Here is a 24728-nt window from a genome sequence, read left to right on the forward strand (position 1 = left end):
TAATAATTTTTTAAAGTGCAAAAGTTTTTTCTTTTTTCTAATGTATCAATAAAGTTTTCAGTTTTAAGTCCAAATTGATTTTTATTATTTTTAATTTTTGTGTTCTAGCTAAGAAGTTATCTAACATGAAACTAGAAAACATTCTCTTGTATATTTTCTTCTAGAAGATTTATAGTTTTCTTATGGTTATGATCCACTTCAAGTTAGTTTTTATATACTGTGTTTGGTAAGGGTTGAAGGCTTCATTAATGTTATAACATCATTTGTTGAAAAGATCATCTCTGTTCATTGAATTTTCTTGGCAACTTTCTCAAAAATTAACCATATATATGAGTTTATTTCTGCAATTTTTATTCTGTCCTGTTGGTGTATATATGTTTATCCCTACACAAGTGCCACACTGTTTTGATTATGGTATTATTATAGTACATCTTGAAATCAGGTAGTGTAATTTTTATCCTTTATTTCAAAGTTGTTTTGATTATTTATGTTCTTTGCATTTCCACATAAATCTTAGGATTAGCTTGCCATTTTCTACAAAAAAGGATGTAGGATTTTAATTTTGGTTACTTTGAATCTGTGATTTAATTTGGGAAGATGACATCTTAATATTATCGAGTCTTTTGAATCATGAACATAGTATATTTCTCCAATTATTTAGGTCTTCTGTAATTTCTCTTAGTAGTGTTTATACTTTTCAGTTTGGGTTTTTCACCATATTTTTTAAATTTACCCCTAAGTATTTTATGTTTTTGATGATGTTCTAAATGTTGTTCTTTTTTTTTTTTTGAGGTGGAGTCTTGCTCTTTCACCCAGGCTGGAGTGCAGTGGCGCAATCTCAGCTCACTGCAGGCTCCGCCCCCCGGGGTTCACGCCATTCTCCTGCCTCTGCCTCCCGCGTAGCTGGGACTACAGGCGCCCGCCACCTCGCCTGGCTAATTTTTTGTATTTTTAGTAGAGACGGGGTTTCCCCGTGTTAGCCAGGATGGTCTCAATCTCCTGACCTCGTGATCCGCCCGCCTCGGCCTCCCAAAGTGCTGGGATTACAGGCGTGAGCCACCGCGCCCGGCCCTAAATGTTGTTCTTTTAATTTCAATTTCTAATTGTTGCTAGTATGTAAATACACTTTTTTTATGTTGACCTTATATTTTATGAAATTTTAAGTTTACTTACTAGTTCTAATAATTTTTTGGTAGAACCTATAGGATTTGTAAGAAAACAGTCATGTTATCTGTATATAAATATACTTTTACATCTTTTAAATTTATATGCCCTATTTAAAGAACATACATTAATGGATTTATTTGATTGGGTAATTGTTTAAAAGGATTTTTTGGACCTTTATTAGTGAGTGATACTGGTCTGTGATTTTCTTTTAATTTTTTTCTGGTTTTCATATCACAGTGTATTGGTTTGCTTGGGCTGCCAAAATACCACAGACTAGGTGGCTTAAACAACAGAAATTTATTTTCTCATAGGTCTAGAGGCTACAAGTACAAAACAATGTGTAGGTAGATTTGGTTTCTTCTGAGGCCTGTTTCCTTTCTTTTTTTTTTTTTTAAAGAGGTGGTCTTGCTGTCTCGCCCGAGGTGGTCTTGCTGTTTCTCCCAAGCTGGAGTACAGTGACACCATCACTGCTCACTGCATCCTCGAACTCCTGGGCCCAAGGGATCCTCCTCCCTCATCTTCCTAGTAGCTGGCTCTACAGGCATGTGTCACCACACCTGGATAATTTTTATAATTTTTTAATAGAGATGAGGGTCTTGCCATCTTGCCTAGGTTGGGCCACTTTTTGTTGTGTCATAACTTAGTAACCTCTCAGTCTGTCTGTTGCCTGTATCTTAGAAGAATACTGGTTATATTGGATTAGGGTCCACCAATATGACTGTATTTTACCTTGATTATCTCTTTAAAGGCTTTATTTTCAAATGCAAATTCTGAGATACTGGGAGTTAGAGTATGAGATTTTCTTTTGCGAGGGATGGAAATTTAACCCGTAACATAGGTATTATTGCTGGTTTCACTTTTTCTTTCCCTCCCTCCCTCCCTCCTGCTGGCTTCACTCTTTCTTTCTCTTTCTCTTCTTTCTTTCTTTTTTTTTTTTTTTTTTTTGCGTAGAGACAGGAGTCTCACTGTGTTGCCCTGGCTGGTCTTGAGCTCCTGGGCTCAAGTGATCTTCCCGTGCTTGACCTCTCAAAGTGCTGGGATTATAGGCATGAACCACTGTGCCTGGCCAGTGCTAGCTTCTAAAAGAAGGTAAGGAATGTTCCCCTTCTATGTTCTGAAAGAGTTTGTATGAAATTGGTGTTTTTCCATAAGTGGTTGGTGGAACTTACTAGTGAAGCCATAGTTTTGGGTCGTCATATATTTTGTATGATTTCACTCCTTCCCTTTGTGGGAAGGTTTTTAATTAGTAATTCAATTTCTTTAATAGACACTACTCAGGTTCTATATTTCATGAACTTTAGTAGTTTAAGAGTTTCTCCATTACACCCATGTTGCTGAATTTATTGGCATAGTAATAATATACCCCTTATTCTTTTAATGTCTTGGATTTGTTAATGGTGTTCCATCTTTCATTCCTGATATTGATAATTTGTGTTCCTGTGTTTCTTTTTTCCTTGAACGGTTTAGCTAGAGGATTATTAATTTTTTTTAGTCTTTTCAAATGATCAACTTTCATATTATTGGTTTTCTATATAGTTTGTTCATTTTCTATTCCACCAATTTTCAGTTTTACTTTATACATTTCTTCTGCTTACTTGGAGTTTCATGTTTTCTTTTCTGGTTTCTTAGTATGAAAGCTTAGATAATTGATTTTTGGCCCTCTTTTCAATAACACTTAATCTTATCAATTTCCCTTTCTAATCCCTACTTTAGCTGTATCTTCAAATTTTCTATCAGTTCATAATACTTCTCATTTCTCTTGTGATTTCTTATTTGAAACATGGATTATTCAGAAGTATGTTGTTTATTTTACCTGTACATACACAGGTTTATTACATGGGTATATTGCGTGATGCTAGTGGTCCTGTCGCCCAAGTAGTGGACATAGTACCCAATAGGTAGTTTTTCAGCTCCTAACCCCCTCCCTCCCCAATTTTGGAATCCTCGGTGTTTCTTGTTCCCATCTTTGTGTCTGTGTGTACCCAATGTGTAGCTCCCACTTAAAAGTGGGAACATGTGGTATTTGGTTTTCTGTTTTTGTGTTAATCCGTTTAGGATAATGGACTCCAGCTGCATCCATGTTGCTACAAAGGGCATGATTTCATTCTTTTTTATGGCTGCAGTTGTTTAATTTCTAAATGAGAATTTTCTGGGTATCATTCTGTGTCTGATTTGTGATATAATTCAACTTTGTTCAGATAATATAGTTTGTATGATTTTAGTCCTTTTGAATTTATAGAGACTCGTTTCATGGTCCACTTTAAGCTTTATCTTCGCTAATGGTCCATATGCACTTGAAAAAAAATGAGTATTTTGCCATGTGTAGGCTGGGGTTCTATACATGTCAAATAGTAAAGTTGGTTGATGTGTTATTTAAGTTCTGTATACTCTATTCATTTTCTGTATACTTGTACTGTCAGTTACATATTCTTCAATCGTCTCCAGTGCTAACTATATTTGGCTATGTCTCCTTTTAGTTTTCTCAGCTTTTGCTTCGTGTATTTTGAAGCTTACACAGATTTAGAGTTGGTGAATTGATCTCTTTATCATTTTGAAATGTCACTGTTTATTCCTGATAATATTCCTGTTCTGAAATCTACTTTGATGTTAATATAGCCTCTTCGGCTTCCTTCTTCCCTTCCCTCCCTTCCTCTTTCCCTCTCTTCTCCCTCTCCCTCTTTCTGTCCTCTCCCTCTTTCTCTCCTCTCCTTTTTCTCTTCTCTTCTTTGAGACAGGGTCTTACTCTGTCACCCAGGCTGGAGTGCAGTGGCGTGATCACAGCTCACTGCAGCCTCAACCTCCAAAGCTCAAGTGGTCCTCCCACCTCAGCCTCCTGAGAAGCTGAGACCACAGGCATGGGCCACCACAACTGGTTGATTTTTTTTTTTTTTTTTAATTTTATTTTGTAGAGACAGGGTCTTGCCATGGTGCTCAGGCTGATCTCAAACTCCTGGGCTCAAGCGATTCTCCTGCCTTGGCCTCCCAAAGTGCTGGAATTACAGGCATGAGCCACTGACCTGGCCTAGCTTTCTTTTCATAAGTGTTTACATGGTGTGTTTTTATTCTTCATGTCTGTTATGTACGTGTTTTAATATTTAAAGTGGGTTTCTTGTACCCAGAGTATAGTTCAGTCTTCCTTTTTATTTAGTATGACAGTCTGCCTTTGCTGTTGTTGTTTGAGACAGAGTCTTTCTTGCTCTGCCGCCAGGCTGGAGTGCAGTGGTGTTATCTCAGCTCACTGCAACTTCCGCCTCCTGAGTTCAAGTGATTCTCCTGCCTTAGCCTTCCGAGTAGCTGGGATTATAGGCACATGCCACCATGCCCAGCTAATTTTTGTATTTTTCGTAGAGATGGGGTTTCACCATGTTGGCCAGGATGGTCTTGATCTCCTGACCTTGTGATCCGCCCGTCTCGGCCTCCCAAAGTGCTGGGATTACACCCGTGAGCCACTGCGCCCAGCCAACTGTCTGCCTTTTAGTTGGATTAGCTGGACTGTTTACATTTTAACATAATTATGATGTGCTTGGTTTTGTGTGTACTGTCTTGTTTGCTCTTTGTTTTCTATTTGTCTTTTCTATTTCTTTTTTCTTTTTTTCTTCCTTTCTTGCCTTTGGGATTAATTGGATGTTTTTAAGATTTCCATTTTATTTCCACTATTTGCTTATTAATGATTGTGTGTATTTGGTGGGGGGAAGTGGTTGCTCTGAGGTTTACAATACTCATTTTTAAATCTTTCGTGTTCTACCTTCAAATATTATTTCATATACAATGTAAAAATTTTGCAATAGTATATTTCCATTCTATAGGATCTATTCTGCTACTCCCTTGTCAAAAGTGTTAGTTCTCTATTCCTTTTGTTTAAAAAAATGAGGTAAAATTCACACAACCCTGAAATACACCGTTTTAAAGTGTACAGTTGTGTTTTTAGTACAGTTGGCAGTGTTTCACAACCATCACCACTGTCTATTTTCAGAACATTTTTATCAGCCCCTAAAGAAACTCTGTACCCATTAAGCACTCTCCTTTTCCTCTTCCCTTAGCAATCACTAATTTACTTTCTGCCTCTGTGAATTTACCTATTCTAGACACTTCATATAAATGTAATCATATAATATATGGTCTTCTGTATCCCATGTCCTTCACTTAACATGTTTCTAAGGCTTATCCATGTTGTGACTGTATCAGCACTTCATTCTTTTTTATGGTTGAGTAATATTCCATTATGTGGGAATATTATTAAATAACATATAATAATATTTAAAGTTATTTTAAAATAACATTTTAATATAATTTATATTTCAGTTGATGGACATTTGGGCTGTTTCCACTCTTTGTCTTTTATGAATAATGTTCCCGTGAACATTTGTGTATGAGTTTTTGTTTTAACATACGTTTTCTAGTCTCTGGGGCATTTACCCACAGTGTAATTGCTAGGTGATACGGTAATTGTGTTTTACTTTCTGAGTAACTGCCAAACAGTTTTCCATAGTAGCTGCATTACTTTATTTTCCTACTAGCAATGCATAAGGGTTCTAATTTCTCCACATCTTGTCAACATGTTGTTTTCCTTTTTGATAATAGCCAACCTAATGGGTGTGAAGTGGTTATTCATTGTGGTTTTGATTTGCATTCCCTTTTTCACTAGTGAGGTTAACCATCTTTTCAAGTGCTTGTTGGCCATTCATTTATTACTCTTTAAAGGTTGTGTTTTCATTTTTAATAATTAACTTCGGTCAGACAGAAGTATGTTTCTTGGTAGCCAAAGGGAAGTTAAGGGAAAGTTGTCATCCAGATTTTCACTGTTTGAATGCATTTTGTGTAGTGGTATATGCAATATACAGTGTTTAGGTTTTTGTTTCAAGAGTAGAAGACTAGTTTAATTGGTACTATATTTTAAATTCAGCACTGTATTTGTGAAATAAAACTTAACTACTGAAACAATTTTTTAAAAAAATTAATCTTAAAAATCCAAGTAGGGCTACAAGGAGCACATCTCCCATGCATTTTGGAGATTTCTTTCACCCCTGAATAATGGGATGGGGATACTGTCTAATGAAATGTATCACACATGGTACCCTGTTCATATTTTCTTATATTGTAATAGAAATTCCTGTTTTTATAGCTCCTCCTATGTAGGCATTTGTTTTTCTTCTGTGTGAACTTGGTATCTTCCCCAGTTGATTGGCCTGTGATTGGGTACTCTTCTGAAGTGTGACCAAAGCATAGCAATTACATCTTACTGGAATTGGCTTGAAAGATATTTTGGCCAATTATATTTTGTGTTTTAGGAATTGGAAATAAAATGAGAAACACTTGAGTTGGCCTAAAGTTCTTGGTGTAGTGTTGGTGCTGAAGGGGCTATATATTGTAAGCGGGTAGTCTTGAGAAGCAGAAAAGTATTAGTCACATTAATGATAGAGCACTAGTGAAGATCTGTGTCTGTGTTTGAGGCCTGGTACTGTTGTTACTTGTGGTTTACTATGAGAGGATTCTCCTAATTGTTTCACCTGTGCCTAACTTATAACTACACGAGAGGAATTAAATCTTCTGTAACTGTAAACCTTTGGTGGTGATTAGAACTGATTCTGTGTTTGGGCAGGAGCCTTGGGAGTGTGTGAATGGAATAAAATCCAGGAAGAGATTAAGAATGTATTGGGATAAGAGGAATCAGCAGAGGTACTTCTTGGCCATATGTAGTTCCCTGATTCAATCTTACTTTTCTGTTATGGATACCAGAAATTGGTTCAACTGCATTATCTTTTCATGCCTATTACTTGTATTAATCATGGTGTCCTTTCCTTCCTAGTCTGTTGTGGTCTCATCCTTTTCGAAGTTCCGGCCCTGAAGCTAGCACATAGTTATTTAGAATCCTTATTTAAAAAAATATTTTATTGTTAAATTACAGAGTCTAAAATGATTGCCGCTATGCTATTCTTTTGCTTCCTTACCTCTCTTCTCCTTATTCATAGAGCCTGTGACTTAAGGCAGTGTTAAACAGAGGTCTTGATGGAGACAGATTAGGGAGGAATCACTTTACAAAATATCAAATAAGTTTAATCTCTGCTTTTGAAAAAATGGAGATTTAAGTTTTTTAAGGCTTTTTATTAGAGCAAATGGAACTAGGAAAGAGTGAGATGATGGGACATAGACTGGAACTTAACTGCTGCCTGTGAAGATTGGTTCAGAGGATCTAGTGTTATCAGTATAGGTATAAAGAAGAGTTTGAGGTTTATTTTTTTTTTTCTTTTTACTCATTTTTTTTCTTTCAGTCCTGAATATACTTGTGGCCAGTTGAATTTGGATGCTGCTTTTGAAGGAAGCAAAGGAAAAATTAAGAAATTAAGGGAAAAGAGGAAGCTAGAGAAATTTCAAGTTTTGAAAATTTTGTGAAGAAGGAAGAAACACTTCCATGGCCCTTTTGCTGGGCGTCTTTCATTCTTGAAGTTGTATATAAATTTGAGTATATTTAAAATAATTTTTCCAAGGTCTTCCATGTGCTGATAGCTGTGATTTTGATTTTCATAATCACAGTGATGCATATTTTTATTATTTTTTACTCTTCTGAGATTATAGCAAGATAGAAAGAACATTGGGCTTGGAATTTAAGACCTTGAAATTTAACTTTGAACACATAATTTATTGTTTTGGAGTCTGTTTTTTCGTGTATAAATTGGGACGTAGTAATATTCTATGAGATTATGAGGTTTAGGGTATATAATGCATGTAAAAAGGCATTATAAATTACAAAATCACAAAGAATCAGGTGATTATTTGCTAGAGTTTGGCATTTGGTATCAAAATACGAAAGTGTTTCTGCGGTCCTGTTTATGTGAGGTGTAACTACTGCTTGTTTTTCTAAATGACTCTAGATTGTGCCTGGCTCTGATTATCTCAGTAATATTATTTTTTAGTATTTAACCTTTGAAAGATTCATTTTTTTTTAGTTGGAACCAGTACTACTATAAGACATTTGACACATTTTATGAAAGCATAATGGAGTTAGCATTTGTATCAAAATATGCATGTATTGAACTATATACATATTAGTTTGTTGGACAGTTCTAAGATAGTACTTTATAAGTACTTATTAAATTCACTTAATAAGTTTGGATGCTACTTTTGAAGGAAATAATGCATATAAAAGGGAATCACAAATAGAGCACTGATTAATGATGTTACTTGGGCCTGATTGCAATGTGACCCTTGATTAACTGAGATGATATGTCTTATAAATGCATATTAGATACGTGAAATAATTTTCTGTATCTGGATCTGTTCTGCACTTTTTTTTTTTTTTGAATGTCCCAAGTGACATACATTATCTTTTGGCAAGCTTAAGGTTGTGCAGTATGATATCTGTCCTTCTGGCAGTTGGTATAAAAATGTCTTCTTCACAGCATTTTAATGCTTGAAGAACACGATTTTAATAAACAGTGACAAGAGGTAAAAGTTCAAAATAATCTCTGTTAATGCAGGTTGAGTGTCCCTAATCCAAAAATCTGAAATTTGAAATGCTCCAAAATCTGAACCTTTTTGAGTGCCAACATGACACACAAAGAAAATGCTTACTGGGGCATTTTGGATTTTAAATTTTTAGACGAGGGATGCTGAACCAGTAAGAATATAAATGCAGATATTTCAAAATGCAGACAGATCCGAATCTGAAACACTTCTGGTCACAACCATTTTGGATGATGGATATTCACCCTGCAGCAGTTTGAATGATACTCAGTATTTTGTTATATTTAAAGTTCTGTGGTGGGAGTTATAAAGTCAGATGCTTACAATAACCATCTTTTTTTTCCATCTGAAATCATTATCCATTATGCTTATTTACTCTTGTGTTCCTTTCTTTTTCATTCTAATTCTTTCCTGATTTTTTTAACCTCCCTTTTAAAATAATTCTTTTTTCAGAACAAGTTTGCTAAAGTTTTCTAATTGAGAATTTTTTCTTTCAGTTTTTTAATTATTGTTACTGTATTTCTTTCAGTCCATTTTGAAATATTAGATTATGATTGTTATTTGTTTTGGTCATATTTTTATGACTTGCTTTCATTGTTTCTAGGGACAGTATTATGTTTCTTTTTCCTTTGGTAACCTTTGTTTCTCATTTTTTAGTGATGAAAGATAAATGTATTTTGTATTTACGTTCATCATTACTATTTTTAGAGCTCTTTATTTGTGTACATCCTAATTTCTGTCTGTCTTCATATTCCTTCTGCTTGCAGGATTTACGTTAATGTATCTTGTAGTACAGGTCTGTGGGCAGTGAATTCTCTTAAATTTGTGTTTGTTTGAAAATGAGTTTATTTGCTTTCGTTTTGAAAGATATTTTTGTTGAGTATAAAATTCTGAGTTGAAAGTTTTTTCTCTTAGTATTTTAAAGAAGTATTTTTGTTTCTCACTAAAAAATGAAAAACAAAGAATTCCCAGCGGAAAAAGAAACATAATACTGTCCCTAGAAACAATGAAAGCAAGCCAGAAAAATATGACCAAAACAAATGACAATTATAATCTAATATTTCAAAATGGACTGAAAGAAGTAAATGCAGTAACAATAATAAAAGAACTGAAAGAAAAAAATTCTCAGTTAGACAGTGCCTGCTCCATTGTCTTTTGGCTAGTATAGTTTCTGATGAGAAGTCTGTTTCTGTTTTTATCTTTATTCCTCTGTATGTAATGTGTCTTTCTAGGGCTGCCTTCAAGGTTTTCTTTTTATTTTTGGTTTTAGCAGTTTAAGTGCACTGTACGTGTTAGGGATATTTTCTTGTTTTTGAAATCCCTATTTAGGGGTTTCCGAGTTTCTTAGATCTGTGGTTTGATGTCTTTTGTTATTTTGAAAATGATTTCAGTTACTGTCTCTTCATATTTTTTCCTAACTCTTTCTCTGTCGTCTGTGACTTCAATTACATGTATGTTAGAACATTTCACATATGTCACAGCCCTGGGATGGTTTGTTCTCTCTCTCTCTCTCTGTGTGTGTGTGTGTGTGTGTGTGTGTGTGTGTGTGTATGTGTCTATCACTTAGGCTGGAATGCAATGGCCTGAGGAGAGGAAGAGAGGGGGGATAGCAGGTTGGTGGAGGAGTAAGAACACAATGAGGTTTGCCATCTAATATGGGTGCAATTTGTGGCTCCCCAAAACAGTTACGGTAGTAACATCAAAGATCACTAATCACAGATAATTATACAGGTATAATAATAATGAAAAAGTTTGAAATATTGTGAAAATTACCAAAATGTGACACACAGATACGAAGTGAGCACATGGTGTTGAAAAAGTGAGCTGCCAACAGACTCACTCAGCGCAGGGTTGCCCATTCTCCTTGAATGCTTTTGATTGACAGTGTTACAGGTTACAGGGGTCCTGAATGGATTGTTTTTCTAAATGGATGGTTCTAAATGGATAAGTTTTTCCGTTAACCTACTGTTGGTATATTCTTGTTCTTCAAAATTGGAAAGAATTAATGGTATTTCATTAGGATCTCCTCTTCATTTCTGTAGTTTCCGAGATTTTTCATCCCTTTCTTGGGAAGGGGAGTAATTGGCCAGCCCTTTTTTCTTTATTCTATGTGTTTCTGACAGGAATTCTTTAAAGTTTTTGGCTTGCGTGGATAGTACCCTTCCTAAGTATTGTAGTCTGTGGAGGCTGCTATAACAAAATGCCATAAAATAGGTAGCTTAAAAACAACAAAACTTTATTTCTCATGTTTGTGGAGGCTGGGAAATTCAGCCTCCACAAATATGGGGAGGTTTTTATGTCTGGTGAGGGCTAGATTCCTGATACACAAACAGTGCCTGCTCTCTGGATCTGCCTGATCTCATGGAGGAAGAGGGGATAAAATTCCTTTAGACCTCTTTTGTAAGGGCATTAATCCCATTCATGAGAGTTCTGCCCTCCTGACCTAAAAATCTCCCAAAGACCCATGTTTTAACACCACCTTGGGGGTTAAGATTTCAACATATGAAATTTGGGAGAACACAAATATCAGACCATAGCACCAGTCCTATTACTAATGTATATTTTCCTGTATTTTCTCTTTTTGGTGTATTCTGCCACTCAGTGAATATTGTGTGCCAGGCATTGTATTGAGCACCTCATAGATATCTTGTTAATCTGTGTAATGATTCTATGATATAAATGTCATCCCTGTTATACAAATAAGGAATTACAATTAGATTAAACTACTTGCTCAAAGTCACAAAGCTGTAGATGGCATAGCTAGGATTAATTTCACTTTTCTTGAAAGCTGTAGCGTAGAACTGTGACTAAAAGCCAGTATTTCATCCAGGAATAGTGGCTCATGCCTATAATCCCAACACTTTGGGAGGCCAGAGTGGGAGAATCGCTCCAGCCCAGGAGTTTGAGAACAGCCTGAGCAACATAAGGAGATCCTGTCTCATATATATATATATGAGCTATATGTGGTGGTATGCACCATATATATGTGTGTGTGTGTGTGTGTGTGTGTGTGTGTGTGTGTGTGTGTGTGTGTGTGTATAGATGAGCTACATGTGGTGGTATGCACCTGTAGTCCCAGCTACTTGAGAGGTTGAGGCAGGAGAGATGTCCTGAGCCTAAGAGGTCGAAGTTGCAGTGAGTCATGATCATGCCAAGTCCTGAGCCCAAGAGGTCAAAGTTGCAGTGAGTCATGATCATGCCAGTGCACTCCAGCCTGGGTGACAGAGTGAGACACTGTCTCAAAAAAAGAATGGAGACCTTCTTTAATTCACTTGTTATTCAGAATACATTTCTTAAAAGCTATTGGCTTTAACTGATTTGATAGTAATTTTTAGGTACTGTAACTTTTAGTATTAGTGGAACGCATTATGTGACATGACATGTACTGTACTCCTGCTTTTTTTGTTTTCTTTTTAAATAAACTAACGGATGATGGAGCTCTGTGCGAAGTAAACCTGTAGTCATTTCTTCCAGTTTTCAGGCCAGAAACCTTCACTGATTTTTGTCTCATACCCAACATCTATCAGCAAACCATAGTTCTACCTTCAAAATATATCTAGAATCTCACCACTTCTCATCAACCCAACTGCTACCACCCTAGTCTGTTTCAACACCATTTCTCACTTGGATTATGATAGCTTCCATAACCATTTCTACACTTGGCTTCCCTTTAGTCTTCTTTTCAGCATAGCAGGTAGAATGATCTGGTTCATTACTGTGTCAAATCACATCACTCCTCTTTTCCAAATCCACCAGTGAATTACCGTTTTACTCAACTTAAAGGCGAAAGTCTTTAACACATTCCTTAGTTCTTTGAGGTACCCTTTTTTTTCTCTTTTCTTTTTGAGATAGGGTCTTGCTCTGTCACCTGGGCTGGAGTGCAGTGGCACAGTCTCTGTTCACTGCAGCTTCGCCTGCTGTGCTCAAGTGATCCTTCCTCCTCAGCTTCTTGAGGAGCTGGGACTAGCTAGAGTAGCTGGGGCTACAGGTGTGTGCCCCTATGCTTGCTAGTTTTTTTTTTTTTTAATTGTTTTTTGTAGAGATGAGGTCTCAGTATATTGCTCAAGCTGTGAGAGTGCCTTTTAAAAATTTGCATAGAGGTGTTCTGTGTCTTAGCAGTGACATACTTGAAGGATCCTCAAACATTAAATACCCCTTTCTCAAAATGCTAACGATTATGTATGTATTGTTTTCTATTAAATAGCTCCTGGCATATTCAGTGAATTGATTGGTTGGTTCTTTTGCCATTCCTCCTGCTCTGACCCCCAAATCTCAGTTTTCTTTACTATGGGTCCCTTTGTAGCCAGTGTGTCCTCTTATTATTATGTATTTATCATTATTGTATATATTGTATATATTTTCACATTGTGTTGTAATATCATCTATAACATATTTGAATCTGCCATTAGACTTTACATTCCTGTATTCTAAGGGATAGTGTTTATGCTCAAGAAATTTTTCTTGAAGGAGTGAGTGTATTTTCAGTTACAGTTTTAAGTGTCATTGTATCATCTGTAAGGATTTGGATTTCTATGCCAATAAGAGAAAACTTGATAAACATTGACTTAAGCAAGTCAAGAATTACCTTCTCATGTAATGTGAAGTCCAGTGAAGGCAATCCAAAGCTGATGCAGCTGCTCAAGGATTTCATCCAGGAACCAGTATCCTCCTCTCTTCCTACCTTAAGGTTTTTGTCTTCATGGTCAGAAGATGGCTGTTGTATCTCTGAACACTGCATCAGAATTTTAGTAAGGAAGAAAAGGGAAGGATAAAAGGAAATATCTTTTTACAAGGTTTTGCATTTTTGTTCTCATAGATGGTGGCCCCTTAGAAACTGATGCCTGTATTTCACTGGCCAGAATGATATCATATAGCTAATCCTAAGTACCAAAAAGGTTGGGATTTTGAGTATTCTTTTTTTTATTCTTTATAGGGAAAGAGGGGAGAAGAGGATTATAATTGGTATTTAAAGTATCAGAAAGTAGTATAGGACAAGTGGTTAAGAACATAGACCTGAATTTGAATTTTGACTTTGTTACTTCTTAGCTGTGTGACTTTAACATCTCTCTGCTTCTGTTCCCTCATCTATAAACCGGGCCTAGTAGTTGGTCCCTATTTCACTTTGTTGTTGAAACTATTAAATGAGTTAATATATATTGTGGGTTTAATGTGTATAGTTTGTTTTATTTAAACAGCTAATAAGTTGTTATGATTATTGTCATCATTACCTACAAGCATTGTCGAAACTGGAATTATAAATTTATCACTCAAGGAATGAGCTTTATTTGGGATAGGAAGAAAAGAGTATTTAGCAGGTCTGGGTACATGCTTTTGAGTACAGGTGATGGTAGAAAACGATGGTAGAGCTTTCTTAAGGGCTCTGGTGACTGCATTGTACTATTGAAAATATGTGCCGACTTAAGATATTGGAACCATTTTTATTTACTCATTGAGTTCATTTTGAAGCTCAGTGGCCCTTAGGGTCATCCTGAACAAATCATCATTTTACCAACAATCCCCTAAAGTTTAGTTCAATAGAAATTTCATCTCTTATTGATAGAATGTTTGAAGACTTAGCTCTAAACTATATATTGAAATATGATTTCATTGGTATTGTTACTAGTCTTTTCCAATTTGTAATCACTCTACTTTAAAAAACAATCAATTATTTTTCTTTTCTTTTTAGCCCCATCTGCTTTGATATGATTGAAGAAGCATACATGACAAAATGTGGCCACAGCTTTTGGTAAGACAATTCTATTGAGTAAAATAATCTTTTAACATTTTAAAACTTATCTGTAAATGTAGCCAATGAGAAGTTACGTGTTTTAAACCAACTTTGATTATCTTACAGTCATATTTTTTTTCTTGACATGTCTTTGTAGATCTGGCAGTTTAAGGCAGTTAACATAACAGCTGGCGCATAATTTCTGTCAAATGTTTAGATTTAGCATAGGCCTTACTGATGGATTTGAAAACTTCTGCATTTATTAATTGTTAATAAGAACTTTTCACTGCTGTTCTTAGTGATACTGGACAATCAGGACCAACCATGAAGCACTAATTACTCACTTGTGGGGATAGGTTGGAGAACGCAGTAAAGCAGGCTAAGAAGATCATGGAAAAAGAATACAGGATTAAAAAGTTCTGTGTTCTTTTTTTTAACACTTTGCTCAATATTAACTTTACATTATATCATGCCAGGTTAACTCATACGTTAAAAAAATTTTTTAATTTTAAAATTTACATAATACCGAATTTATATTTTTTATATATTTTTTTCTGGTTCCTTAGTCTTGGAGGAATTTATAATTTTAACCACAGTTATGTGAACAGTGCAGTAGTGTTAAGTATGTTCATATTATTGTACAATTGATCTCTAGAACTTTTTGTGCAAAACTGAAACTCGTCACTCATTAAACAACAATTCCCAATTTCCCCTTCCCCATATCCCCTGGCAGCCACCATTCTACTTTCTGTTTCTATGAATTTAACTATTCTAGATACCTCGAATAATAGAAGTATTTGTCTTTTTATGACTCGCTTATTTCATTTAGCATAATGTCTTCAGTGTTTATCAGTGTTGTAGCATGTGTCAGAATTTCTTTGTAAGGCTGAATAATACTCCATTGTGTGTGTGTATATATATATATGTGTGTGTATATGTATATACACATATATGTGTATATATATATGTGTGTATATATATATACATATATATGTGTATATATGTATATATATATACACTACATTTTGTTTATTCATCTATTAGTAGACACTAGGGTTGCTTCTTCTACCTTTTGGCTACTATGAATAATGCTGCTGTGAACATGGGTGTACAAACATCTCTTTGGGACTCTGCTTTCCAGTCTTTTGGGTGTATACTCAGAAGTGGAATTGCTGGATCATGTGGTAATTTTTTTAATTTTTTGAGAAACTGCCATACTGTTTTCTATAGGGGCTGCACTATTTTATGTTCTCACCAACAGTGCATAAGAGTTCCAATTTCTCCACATCCTTGCCAACTCTTATTTTGTTGGTTTTTGATAGTAGCCATCCTAATGCATATGTAATCTGTGTATTTTTAATTATTATTTTTGCTTATTTTTAAACCTATTCTGTTGGCATATTATTTTAGCCTTAGTATTCCTTGTGTTCTAATACTCCTTATATTCTAATTCATATTGAAATCAGGCCCGTAATTTTATGCTGAAGTTGGATATGATATCTGGCAGATTGATGTCCCTTCATCATGAAGAGTATTGGATATTAACACTAGTCTGTAAGATCTTTCATTTCATCTGGAGCATGATGCTTTAGTGATAGGTGTATTCCCTCTGCTAGTCACTTAAAAAGCTTTAAATAAAAATCACTTTCTTAGTTTGTATTATCTATATTCTTTCTTATAAAATAAAGTATTAAAATGATAACAGCAATGTATATTATTGCTTTAAAAAACAACTCATTGTACAGGAAGATGTAATATAAAATACAAATGTCCACCTTTATCTAGTTTTTCTTGCCTACCTCCTCAGGTTATCACGGGTAAAAGGAATGATTAGGTATTCCTTCAGAATCCTTTTACTATTTTTTTAAGTCATTTGCTTTCTTGAATACTTTTTATTTTCTGGTATATCACTGACATTATTATGATTCACGAATCACTTTCTGCTCTGTATTGCCAATGAAATTCTGGACATGTGGGTCTTGCTTTGGGGCTGATACAGGTATGGTCTTGGCCTTTTCAGGCCATCGTTCGGCAGTAATGTTCTCTTTGGTCCGTAAATTGACCTAGCATCTTAGCATTTCCATAGGAAACCATATGTTTTTTTTCAGAGATTTTGGATTATGATTATTCTGGAAAATTAGGTGATCTAGACTAGGCTTTCTCAACCTTGTCACTATTGACATATTAGACCAGATAATTCTTTGTCGTAGGTGACTGCACAGTGCTTTATAGATTGTTTAGCAGTATACTTGACCCCTACCCAATACCACCCCTGCTCATCTCTGCAGTTGTGACAACCAAAAATGTCTCTAGACATTGCAGATACTCCTTGGGGGACAAAATTTTCCTCCCTTGAGAAGTACTCATCTAGCGCTAAAAGAACAAGTTCTTGATATTGTTAGACCAGGATTCTACTTCTGGTTCTGAAACTTACCTAACCTTTGTCAAGTTACTCACTCTGTGCTGCTGCTGTCCTCTTCCTCCTCTTCCTCATTCTCTTTTTACTCCTTCAATTCCTCCTCTTTTTATAGATTTAAAAGTGTTGAAATATGAAATAGATTGTGAAGTGAGGTTTTTAATTTTCCTGAGTGTCCTGTAACTTACATATCCATTGTGGCATTTTTTAAAAAAGGCCCTGGATCAGTTCAGTGACCTTTTTTCACTATGTTGTGAAGTGGAATAAATTACCGATTGACCTTATAAATGGACAGACAGGCTGGGGCTTTTCAATAAATTTATAATCTTCATGTTGTCTTTAGGTCATTATTGGAAAGCCCCATTGCTTTCTTAAATAGCTTTTCCTCCTGCTCTCAAAACAATTTAGGCTTAGATCCTTATTATAATACAATTTCATTTTTATGTTATACCCTGATGAGAACGTGTTTTTTTTTTTTTTTTTGAGACAGAGTCTTGCTCTGTCACCAGGCTGGAGTGCAGTGGCTCGATCTCCGCTCACTGCAACCTCCACCTCCTGGATATTCCGTGATTCTCCTGCGTCAGCCTCCTGAGTAGCTGGGATTACAGGCGTGTGCCACCACGCCCGGCTAATTTTTTGTACTTTAAGTAGAGACGGGGTTCACCATGTTAGCCAGGATGGTCTTGATCTCCTGACCTTGTGATCCGCCCGCCTTGGCCTCCCAAAGTGGGATTACAGGCGTGAGCCACCACGCCTGGCCGAGAATGTGTTTTAAGATACCCACTGGAGAGCAGGTTTCAGTAGGATAGAGGCCATAATGTTGGCAGGAACTAATAAAACTGGAGGCTGTCAATTCCAACATCAGGCTTGCTATACTGATTTTTTTTTTTTTTGCAGTTTTGTTTAAAGCAAAAGTTTATAATTATTTACTCTTTCCTAACATGTGAGGGCTATGAAACTTCAGTCATTAACTGTAGCCTCTTGTGTCAACTTTCTAGTAACGTAAATTCTGGCTAGTAAGCTGGATTCAAGCAGTATACCACTTCAGAGCTCATCCACATTATTACCACTAAATCAGATTGGACCACATCAGCTGTTTTTCCCTCCTCCCAAGTGAAAATGTCTTTCCTAGTAACAATTTGGAGACAATATAGCAGGAACTTCTTTCACTTTATTTATTCCCACTTGAGAACCTACTGTTACCTGTATATGTAGCCTAACTGAAATACAATGATATAATGAGAAATCTGACTTTTACATAATGTAGAGATAAAATTGGCTCTTTGTCTTTGCCCATTTGCTGCCTCCAGCTTGTGCCCTGTACTGTATGTCTACCAAGCCCTGATTTACTATTTTGCTTCATTACAAGTTAGTTACAGTTCATGGGGTCCTTCAGCATCGTCATCTCCCAGCATGTGGGTGATAAAGCCTGAGTGTCAGATTGCCTTTTGAGACTCTTGGCTAATCCATCATCTTGCACCATACTTTTGGTCTTTCTTTACAGTTGGTTATTAGATGTAATGACTGGTCCTAATTTGTCCTGACCGTGTTATAGTTTATTCTTTTTTCTAGAATTTTCTGATTACTTAGTTTTTTATATCTACTCATCCTTGTTTACATAGATAGAAAAAGATATTTATATTTGTTAGCAAGTGTATACATAGTAGAAGAAACATAACCATATACATCTATAGAGAAATACACATTTTTTATTAGCAGATACATACTTAATAGAGGAAATAGGTACCCATTTATATCAGCAGAATTAAAATAATTATTTTTAAGAGTTGCAGTGTGAGTAGCTTGAAAATTTCTCAGGTGGACCTGAGATATGTATCCCTTTTACCTCTTTGTTATGCCCACCTGTTGTTGAGCACTAATCTGGATACTTATCCTTCTCTTAGCATCCAAAGCTTTGTATGCAGGCTGGTAATGGTCAAGTAGATTAGATGAATGAGAATGAATTAGAGTTACTGGGGTAAGAAATACTGAAAATTTCTAATTTGTTTTATATGATCCAGAAGGCAGCAGACAGACATATGTTGCTTTTCTGGCTATATCTACTCATTCATGCGTTCAACATTTACTGAGTTTGAATTCTTTTAACAGGATATTGTGCTAAACATTAAGGGTACAGAGGGTAAAACAAATCTTTGCATTTAATGACCAAATAGAAGAAGGGCTGATAGGCACATACAGAAATAAGTACAAGGTAAGATAGTAACTATTTCTCAAACTAAGGCAGGTCTCCTTTGGGGTGGTAGTGAAGTAGTAGATGCTCTAAGATACACTCAATGCATCTTGTTGTCACTTAAGTTGTATACAGTGGTATGTAATTTGATGTACTTTGATTTTACAGTATAAATGGATTTTATCAAGTGCAATGCAGAAAAATCACTAGTGTTTGAACTAGTGTTAGTGAGGACAGTTACTTCCAGCTATGTCCCATTTCTTTTTTTTTTGTCTGAGAGATAGTGTAGTAAGCCTATTGATGTGGAATATGATTAGGATGCTAAAGAAAAGAGGAGTTTCTACTAGATTTTGGAATAATTTCTTGTATATTGACAAAAATTTTTTTTTCTGTTTTTTGAGACTGGGTGTCACTCTGTCACCAGGCTGGAATGCAGTGGTGCAAACACGGCTCACTGCAGCCTCCATCCCCTGGGCTCAAGCAGTCCTCCTGCTTCAGCCTCCTGAGTAGCTAGGATCACAGGGACACACTGCCACCATGCATGGCTAATTTTTAAAATTTTTGTAGAGCTGGGGTTTCACCACATTGCCTGAGCTGGTTGAAACTCCTGGGCTCAGGCAATCCTCCTGCCTCAGCCTCCCAAATTGCTGAGATTACAGGCACGAGCCACTGCACCCAGCCTAACAAACTCCTCTCTGACTTAACAGCTTAGCTTGTTCTTGTCATATGCACATTTTCTATCATTTATTTTTAAAGAAAACTTATTTACTAAAACCCATAATGTTCTACTTATCTGTCAACCCATCTCTTACCTTTATTATGTAATTTTTTTTTTTTAAACGGAGTCTCACTTTGTCGCCCAGGCTGGAGTGCAATGGCGTGATCTTGGCTCACTGCAACCTATGCTCCCTAGGGTCAAGCAATTCTCCTGCCTTGGCCTACTGAGTAGCTGGGACTATAGGCGTGCACCAACATGTCTGCTAACTCTTGTATTTTTAGTAGAGATGGGGATTTCACCATGTTGCCCAGGCTGGTCTCAAACTCCTTACGTCAAGTGATCTGCCCACCTTGGCCTCCCAAAGTGCTGGGATTACAGGCATGAGCCACTGCGCCCGGCCTTGTCTTTTAAAAAAACAAAACAAACAAACAAAAAACTATTTTTTTCTTTTTTATGGAGACAGAGTCTCGCCCTGTCACCCAGGCTGGAGTACAGGGGCACAATCTCAGTTCATTGCAACCTCTGCCTACTAGGTTCAAGTGATTCCACTGCCTTAGCCTCCTGAGTAGCTGGGATTACAGGTACCTGCCACCATGCCCAGCTATTTTTTGTGTTTTTAGTAGAGAGGAGTTTCACCATGTTAGCCAGGCTGGTCTCGAACTCCTGACCTCAAGTGATCTGCCCACCTTGGCCTCCCAAAGTGCTGGAATTACTGGCATGAGCAGATATACCCAGCCTGGCATGTCTCTTACCTTTTTTTTGGGGTGGGGTGGGGTGGGGACGGAGTTTTGCTCTTGTCACCCAGGCTGGAGTGCAGTGATATGATCTTGGTTCACTGCAAGCTCCGCCTCCCGGGTTCAAGCGAGTCTCCTGCCTCAGCCTTCTGAGTAGCTGGAATTACAGGTGCCTGCCACCATGCCCAGCTAATTTTTTGTATGTTTAGTAGAGACGGGGTTTTGCCATGTTGGGCAGGCTGGTCTTGAACTCCTGACCTCAGGTGATCTGCCCGCCTTGGCCTCCTATAGTGCTGGAATCACAGGTGTGAGCCACTGCTCCCGGCCGTCTCTTATCTTTAATAACCTTTCAGAGTCTCTCCTTTATGACTTGCTTTGTTTGAACTTGCCGATTTTTTGTTGTTTTTTTGAGACAGATTCTCACTCTGTCCCTCAGGCTGGAGTGTAGTGATGCAATCTCTGCCCACTGCAACCTCAGCCTCCCGATTAGCTAGAACCATAGGCCATGCAGAACCACGCCCAGCTAATTTTTGCATTTATTATTATTATTATTATTATTTTTTTTGTAGAGACAGAGTTTTGCCATGTTGCCCAGGCTGCTGATTTTAAAAAAGAGTTAAATTTTGTATGTATATTTCCTGGTAATGTTAACTCATTTCCTTTTTTCCTAAGCAGACTATAAATTTCTTCATGTTGTGATTCTTAGTCTATTGTATTTGCATGCCTACGTTATGCTTCTTCCTTGTAATAAAAATGAAAAAAAAAAAAAGATTTAGTATGGTATTTCCTTCAGTGAAATTTCCATGTAGGAAATTTTCAGTCATACATGAAGCATATTTTGTGATTATGGTAATCCTAGCCTTGTCATAGTTGCAAGAGGTGATGATACTGTTTTTGGAACATTGTGCAGGTCATTTGTTCGGTAGATATTTGCATATCCATTATGTGCCTGGCATTTACTTCAGTCTTTAGGCCCCTGTGATTTGCCAAAGACCACTGTTACTTTTATTCTTCACACCTTCCCCCTTTTTACTTATCTTGAAAGTAACAAATGTGAGATGTGAAAGTAGTTGATAACCAGAAGGGTGAAACCTGGAGAATGTAGGTTTTTATTTTTTTGTTTGTTTTATTTTGTATTTTGTTAAGGTGGAGGGGGAAGGTAAGTGGATATAAAAATCAACTTCAGTTTACAAAGCTCAAGTAAATTTATAGTAATTTGGATACATAATAAAAGAGGTGCTTTCTCTGTAGGAATAATTTTTACAGATCACCTTTGTAATTTCTTAGAAATCATTTTTTTCCTGAGTGTTACCAGTAATACTTATTTATTATAGAAACCTGAATTAAAGACATCTACAAAGAAAACATTTCCCATAATTATATGACCCAGAGACAAATACTGTTAACATTGCGAGGATTGTCTTTTATGGTTTATTTTAAATGTACACATATATAATTTTTTAAGAGAAATGGGATTATATTATATCCACTATGTTATAGATTGTCATTTTTATTCAGCAGTATGTATAATAACATTTTTTTCTCATATCAGTTTGACACTTTTCCATGATTTGGTTGAAAAATATTTAAGGAGTTTTTTTTTTTAATAGGGAGGAACACAAATGTAAAAGGTTTAACATTATAGAAATATATAATGTAAGAAAGGGAAAATTTTCTGTAATCACAGTTCTCTAGCAATAACTATGAGTAGTTTATTTTTATGGCACAGAAATTACAATAATTTGTATTGGATGGCTGTATAGCATTACATTGGATTGATGTTTACAAATTTATTTAGTCAGTTTCTTAGTGTTTAGGTTGCTTCTGTTTTATTTTGCTATTTACAGATAACCTTGTATTAAACACCCTTCTAAATATGTATTTCCTTAGGATAAATTCCTAGAAGTAAAATATTCAAAAGGGTATGTAAAACCTTAAGGTTTTTCCTGCAACTTGCCTTCTAGGAAAGTTGTGCTGGTTAACATTTTCTGTAACAGTACTTGAGATTGTTCATATCCACATATATTCTTTAACTATGACATTATTTTCTTTTGTCTTTTTTTCTCCTTTTTTCAGACAGGGTCTCATTCTGTCACTCAGGCTGGAGTGCACTGGCATAATCATGGCTCACTGTAGCCCTGAACTCCTGGGCTCAGGTGATCCTCCTGCCTCAGCCTCCCAAGTAGCTGCACATGCCATCACGCCTGGCTAATTTTTTCATTTTCTGTAGTAATGGAGTCTTGCTGTGTTCCCCAGGCTGATCTCGAACTCTTGGCCTTAAGTGATCTTCCTGCCTCTGCCTCCTAAATTGTTGGGATTACAGGCATGAGCCGTTGTGCCTTACTGGCAGTATTTTATTTTTCTATCCTGACTGGTAAAATCTAGTATATAATTTTAAATCAGCTTTTTGTGACTCGTGAAGATGATGGTTTTCTCATGTTTATTGACTAATTTTTGTCTTTGGTTGAGGTTTCTGTTTCTCTTTTCTTTTTTATTTGAATGAACTCTGAGTATTAAGGGTATTAGCATGCCAATAATATGAGTAGTCTGTTTGCTTAACTGAGCTATAGGCATTAGCTTTTCTGGTGTTGTTATGAACTATCTAAATTGCATAAACTTAAAATTTAGGGAGTGCAGCTTTTTAAATTTGTATAGTGTCCTTGATGTTTGAGTTTGGTTTGAAATAACATTTGTGTACTGTTTACCCAGTAAGTGCCCTGTATATCCTGTTGATAATGTAAAAATATAAACAAAAATAAATTTGTTAGATTAGTTATGTTGAAAATGAGGAATAGAAGACTAATAGTCATTATTTTGTGACCAGTTTATTAATTTTTCATTGATTTAATTAAGCCTTTTTTTTCCCCCCCTACTAATAGCTACAAGTGTATTCATCAGAGTTTGGAGGACAATAATAGATGTCCCAAGTGTAACTATGTTGTGGACAATATTGACCATCTGTATCCTAATTTCTTGGGTGAGTCTTTGGAATGATTTTTATTTTAAAAATATTTCGATCCCCAAAATTGTGTGCTAGCACTAATTTATTCAGAAAACCTACCTTAGTGGTAAGCAAGTCTCTCTCTACTATATACCACAGTGCTTTCCCCTTCTTGGATTGTGACATAGATTCTATACATTGTTAGTATTTTATTTTTAAGTTTTATTTAAAAATTCATAAAACTTTCAGATTATTGTGTAGATCAGGGACCCCTGGGCCATGGACTGGTACCAGTCTGTGGCCTATTAGAAACTGGGCTGCACAGCAGGAAGTGAGGGACTGGCAGGCGAGCGAGCACTACCGCCCGTGCTCTGTCTCCTGTGAGATCAGTGGGTGGCATTAGATTCTCAGAGGAGTATGAAACTGATTGTGAACTGCACATGCAAGGGATCTAGGTTGCGCGCTCCTTATGAGAATCTGATGCCTGATAATCTGAGGTGGAACAGTTTCATCCTGAAACCATCCCTCCCACCTCCCTTCGGTCTGGAAAAATTATTTTCTCTGAAACCAGTCCCTGGTACCAAAAAGGTTGGGGACTGCTGATGTAGATGACAGACTGGATGTGAGGCTTAACAAAAATGGCAGCAGTTCTGAACACCTTTATGTCTCCCTGTGAAGTGTTATGCATCCCTACTTTTGGGGCAGAAGTGAGAAAGAGTCCATGGGTGTCAGGAACCCAGGTTTGTTGAATATTGAGGGCAAGGGGACAAAAAAACTTGGGTGTGATGCTTGCTGAGTTGGGAGTGAATGGGTGAAGAGAATCTGAACTAGGGAGGCAATTAAAAATTAAGAACTTAGGAAGGAATACATGGAGGAGAACTTTTGAGAGAGGAGTGGTAAGAACTAGAGAAGAGAGACATGAATAGGGAATCCTTAAGTATAGATGATAAATGATCGGAAATAATAACTAGTCAGAGCCAACTGTGAATATCAGAAAAATTCTGCATGTTAACTATCCTAAGATACTGTAGGAAACCTTTAGTCTGAGTGTTTTGGGAATGAATAATAAGCTAAAGATTAATTTTCAGGTATGAGTAGGCATGAAGTAGGGCACTCTTGGGTTTATATATCAAAAAGGTCAATTCTGCATTTTAAAGACTAATATGCTCAGAGTTGGGGTGTGGTGACTACTTTTGTATTAGATTCTGACCTGCTAGTACTTTGGTGGCAGTTTGATTTTTAGCTCAAATTGTTGTTTAAAATAAACTATGAATTTGAACATATTCAGCTATGGTTTTCCTTTTTATCTCTGCTCTAAAAGTGCCTTAGCTACAATGGTTTTTTCTCTGTTACTCTTCACTATAATTTTTTT

At 36.3% G+C, this 24728-nt stretch overlaps 1 protein-coding gene across 3 annotated transcripts in view; it reads left to right on the forward strand.

Annotated features, from left to right (window-relative positions):
- The window catches only part of COP1 (COP1 E3 ubiquitin ligase), a 257866-nt gene that overhangs the window by 8596 nt on the left and 224542 nt on the right, over nucleotides 1-24728 (forward strand). For 2 of the 3 annotated variants that reach the window (XM_003258927.4, XM_012511523.2), the window contains exons 2-3: nucleotides 14315-14374; nucleotides 23295-23392. In XM_003258927.4, the coding sequence (XP_003258975.2) occupies nucleotides 14315-14374; nucleotides 23295-23392 (158 nt within the window). The remainder of the gene's footprint in view (nucleotides 1-14314; nucleotides 14375-23294; nucleotides 23393-24728) is intronic. The other variant, XM_030823941.1, reaches the window with a different exon arrangement.

This window comes from Nomascus leucogenys, chromosome 12 (assembly GCF_006542625.1).
Source record: "Nomascus leucogenys isolate Asia chromosome 12, Asia_NLE_v1, whole genome shotgun sequence".
NCBI classification, from domain to species: domain Eukaryota; kingdom Metazoa; phylum Chordata; class Mammalia; order Primates; family Hylobatidae; genus Nomascus; species Nomascus leucogenys.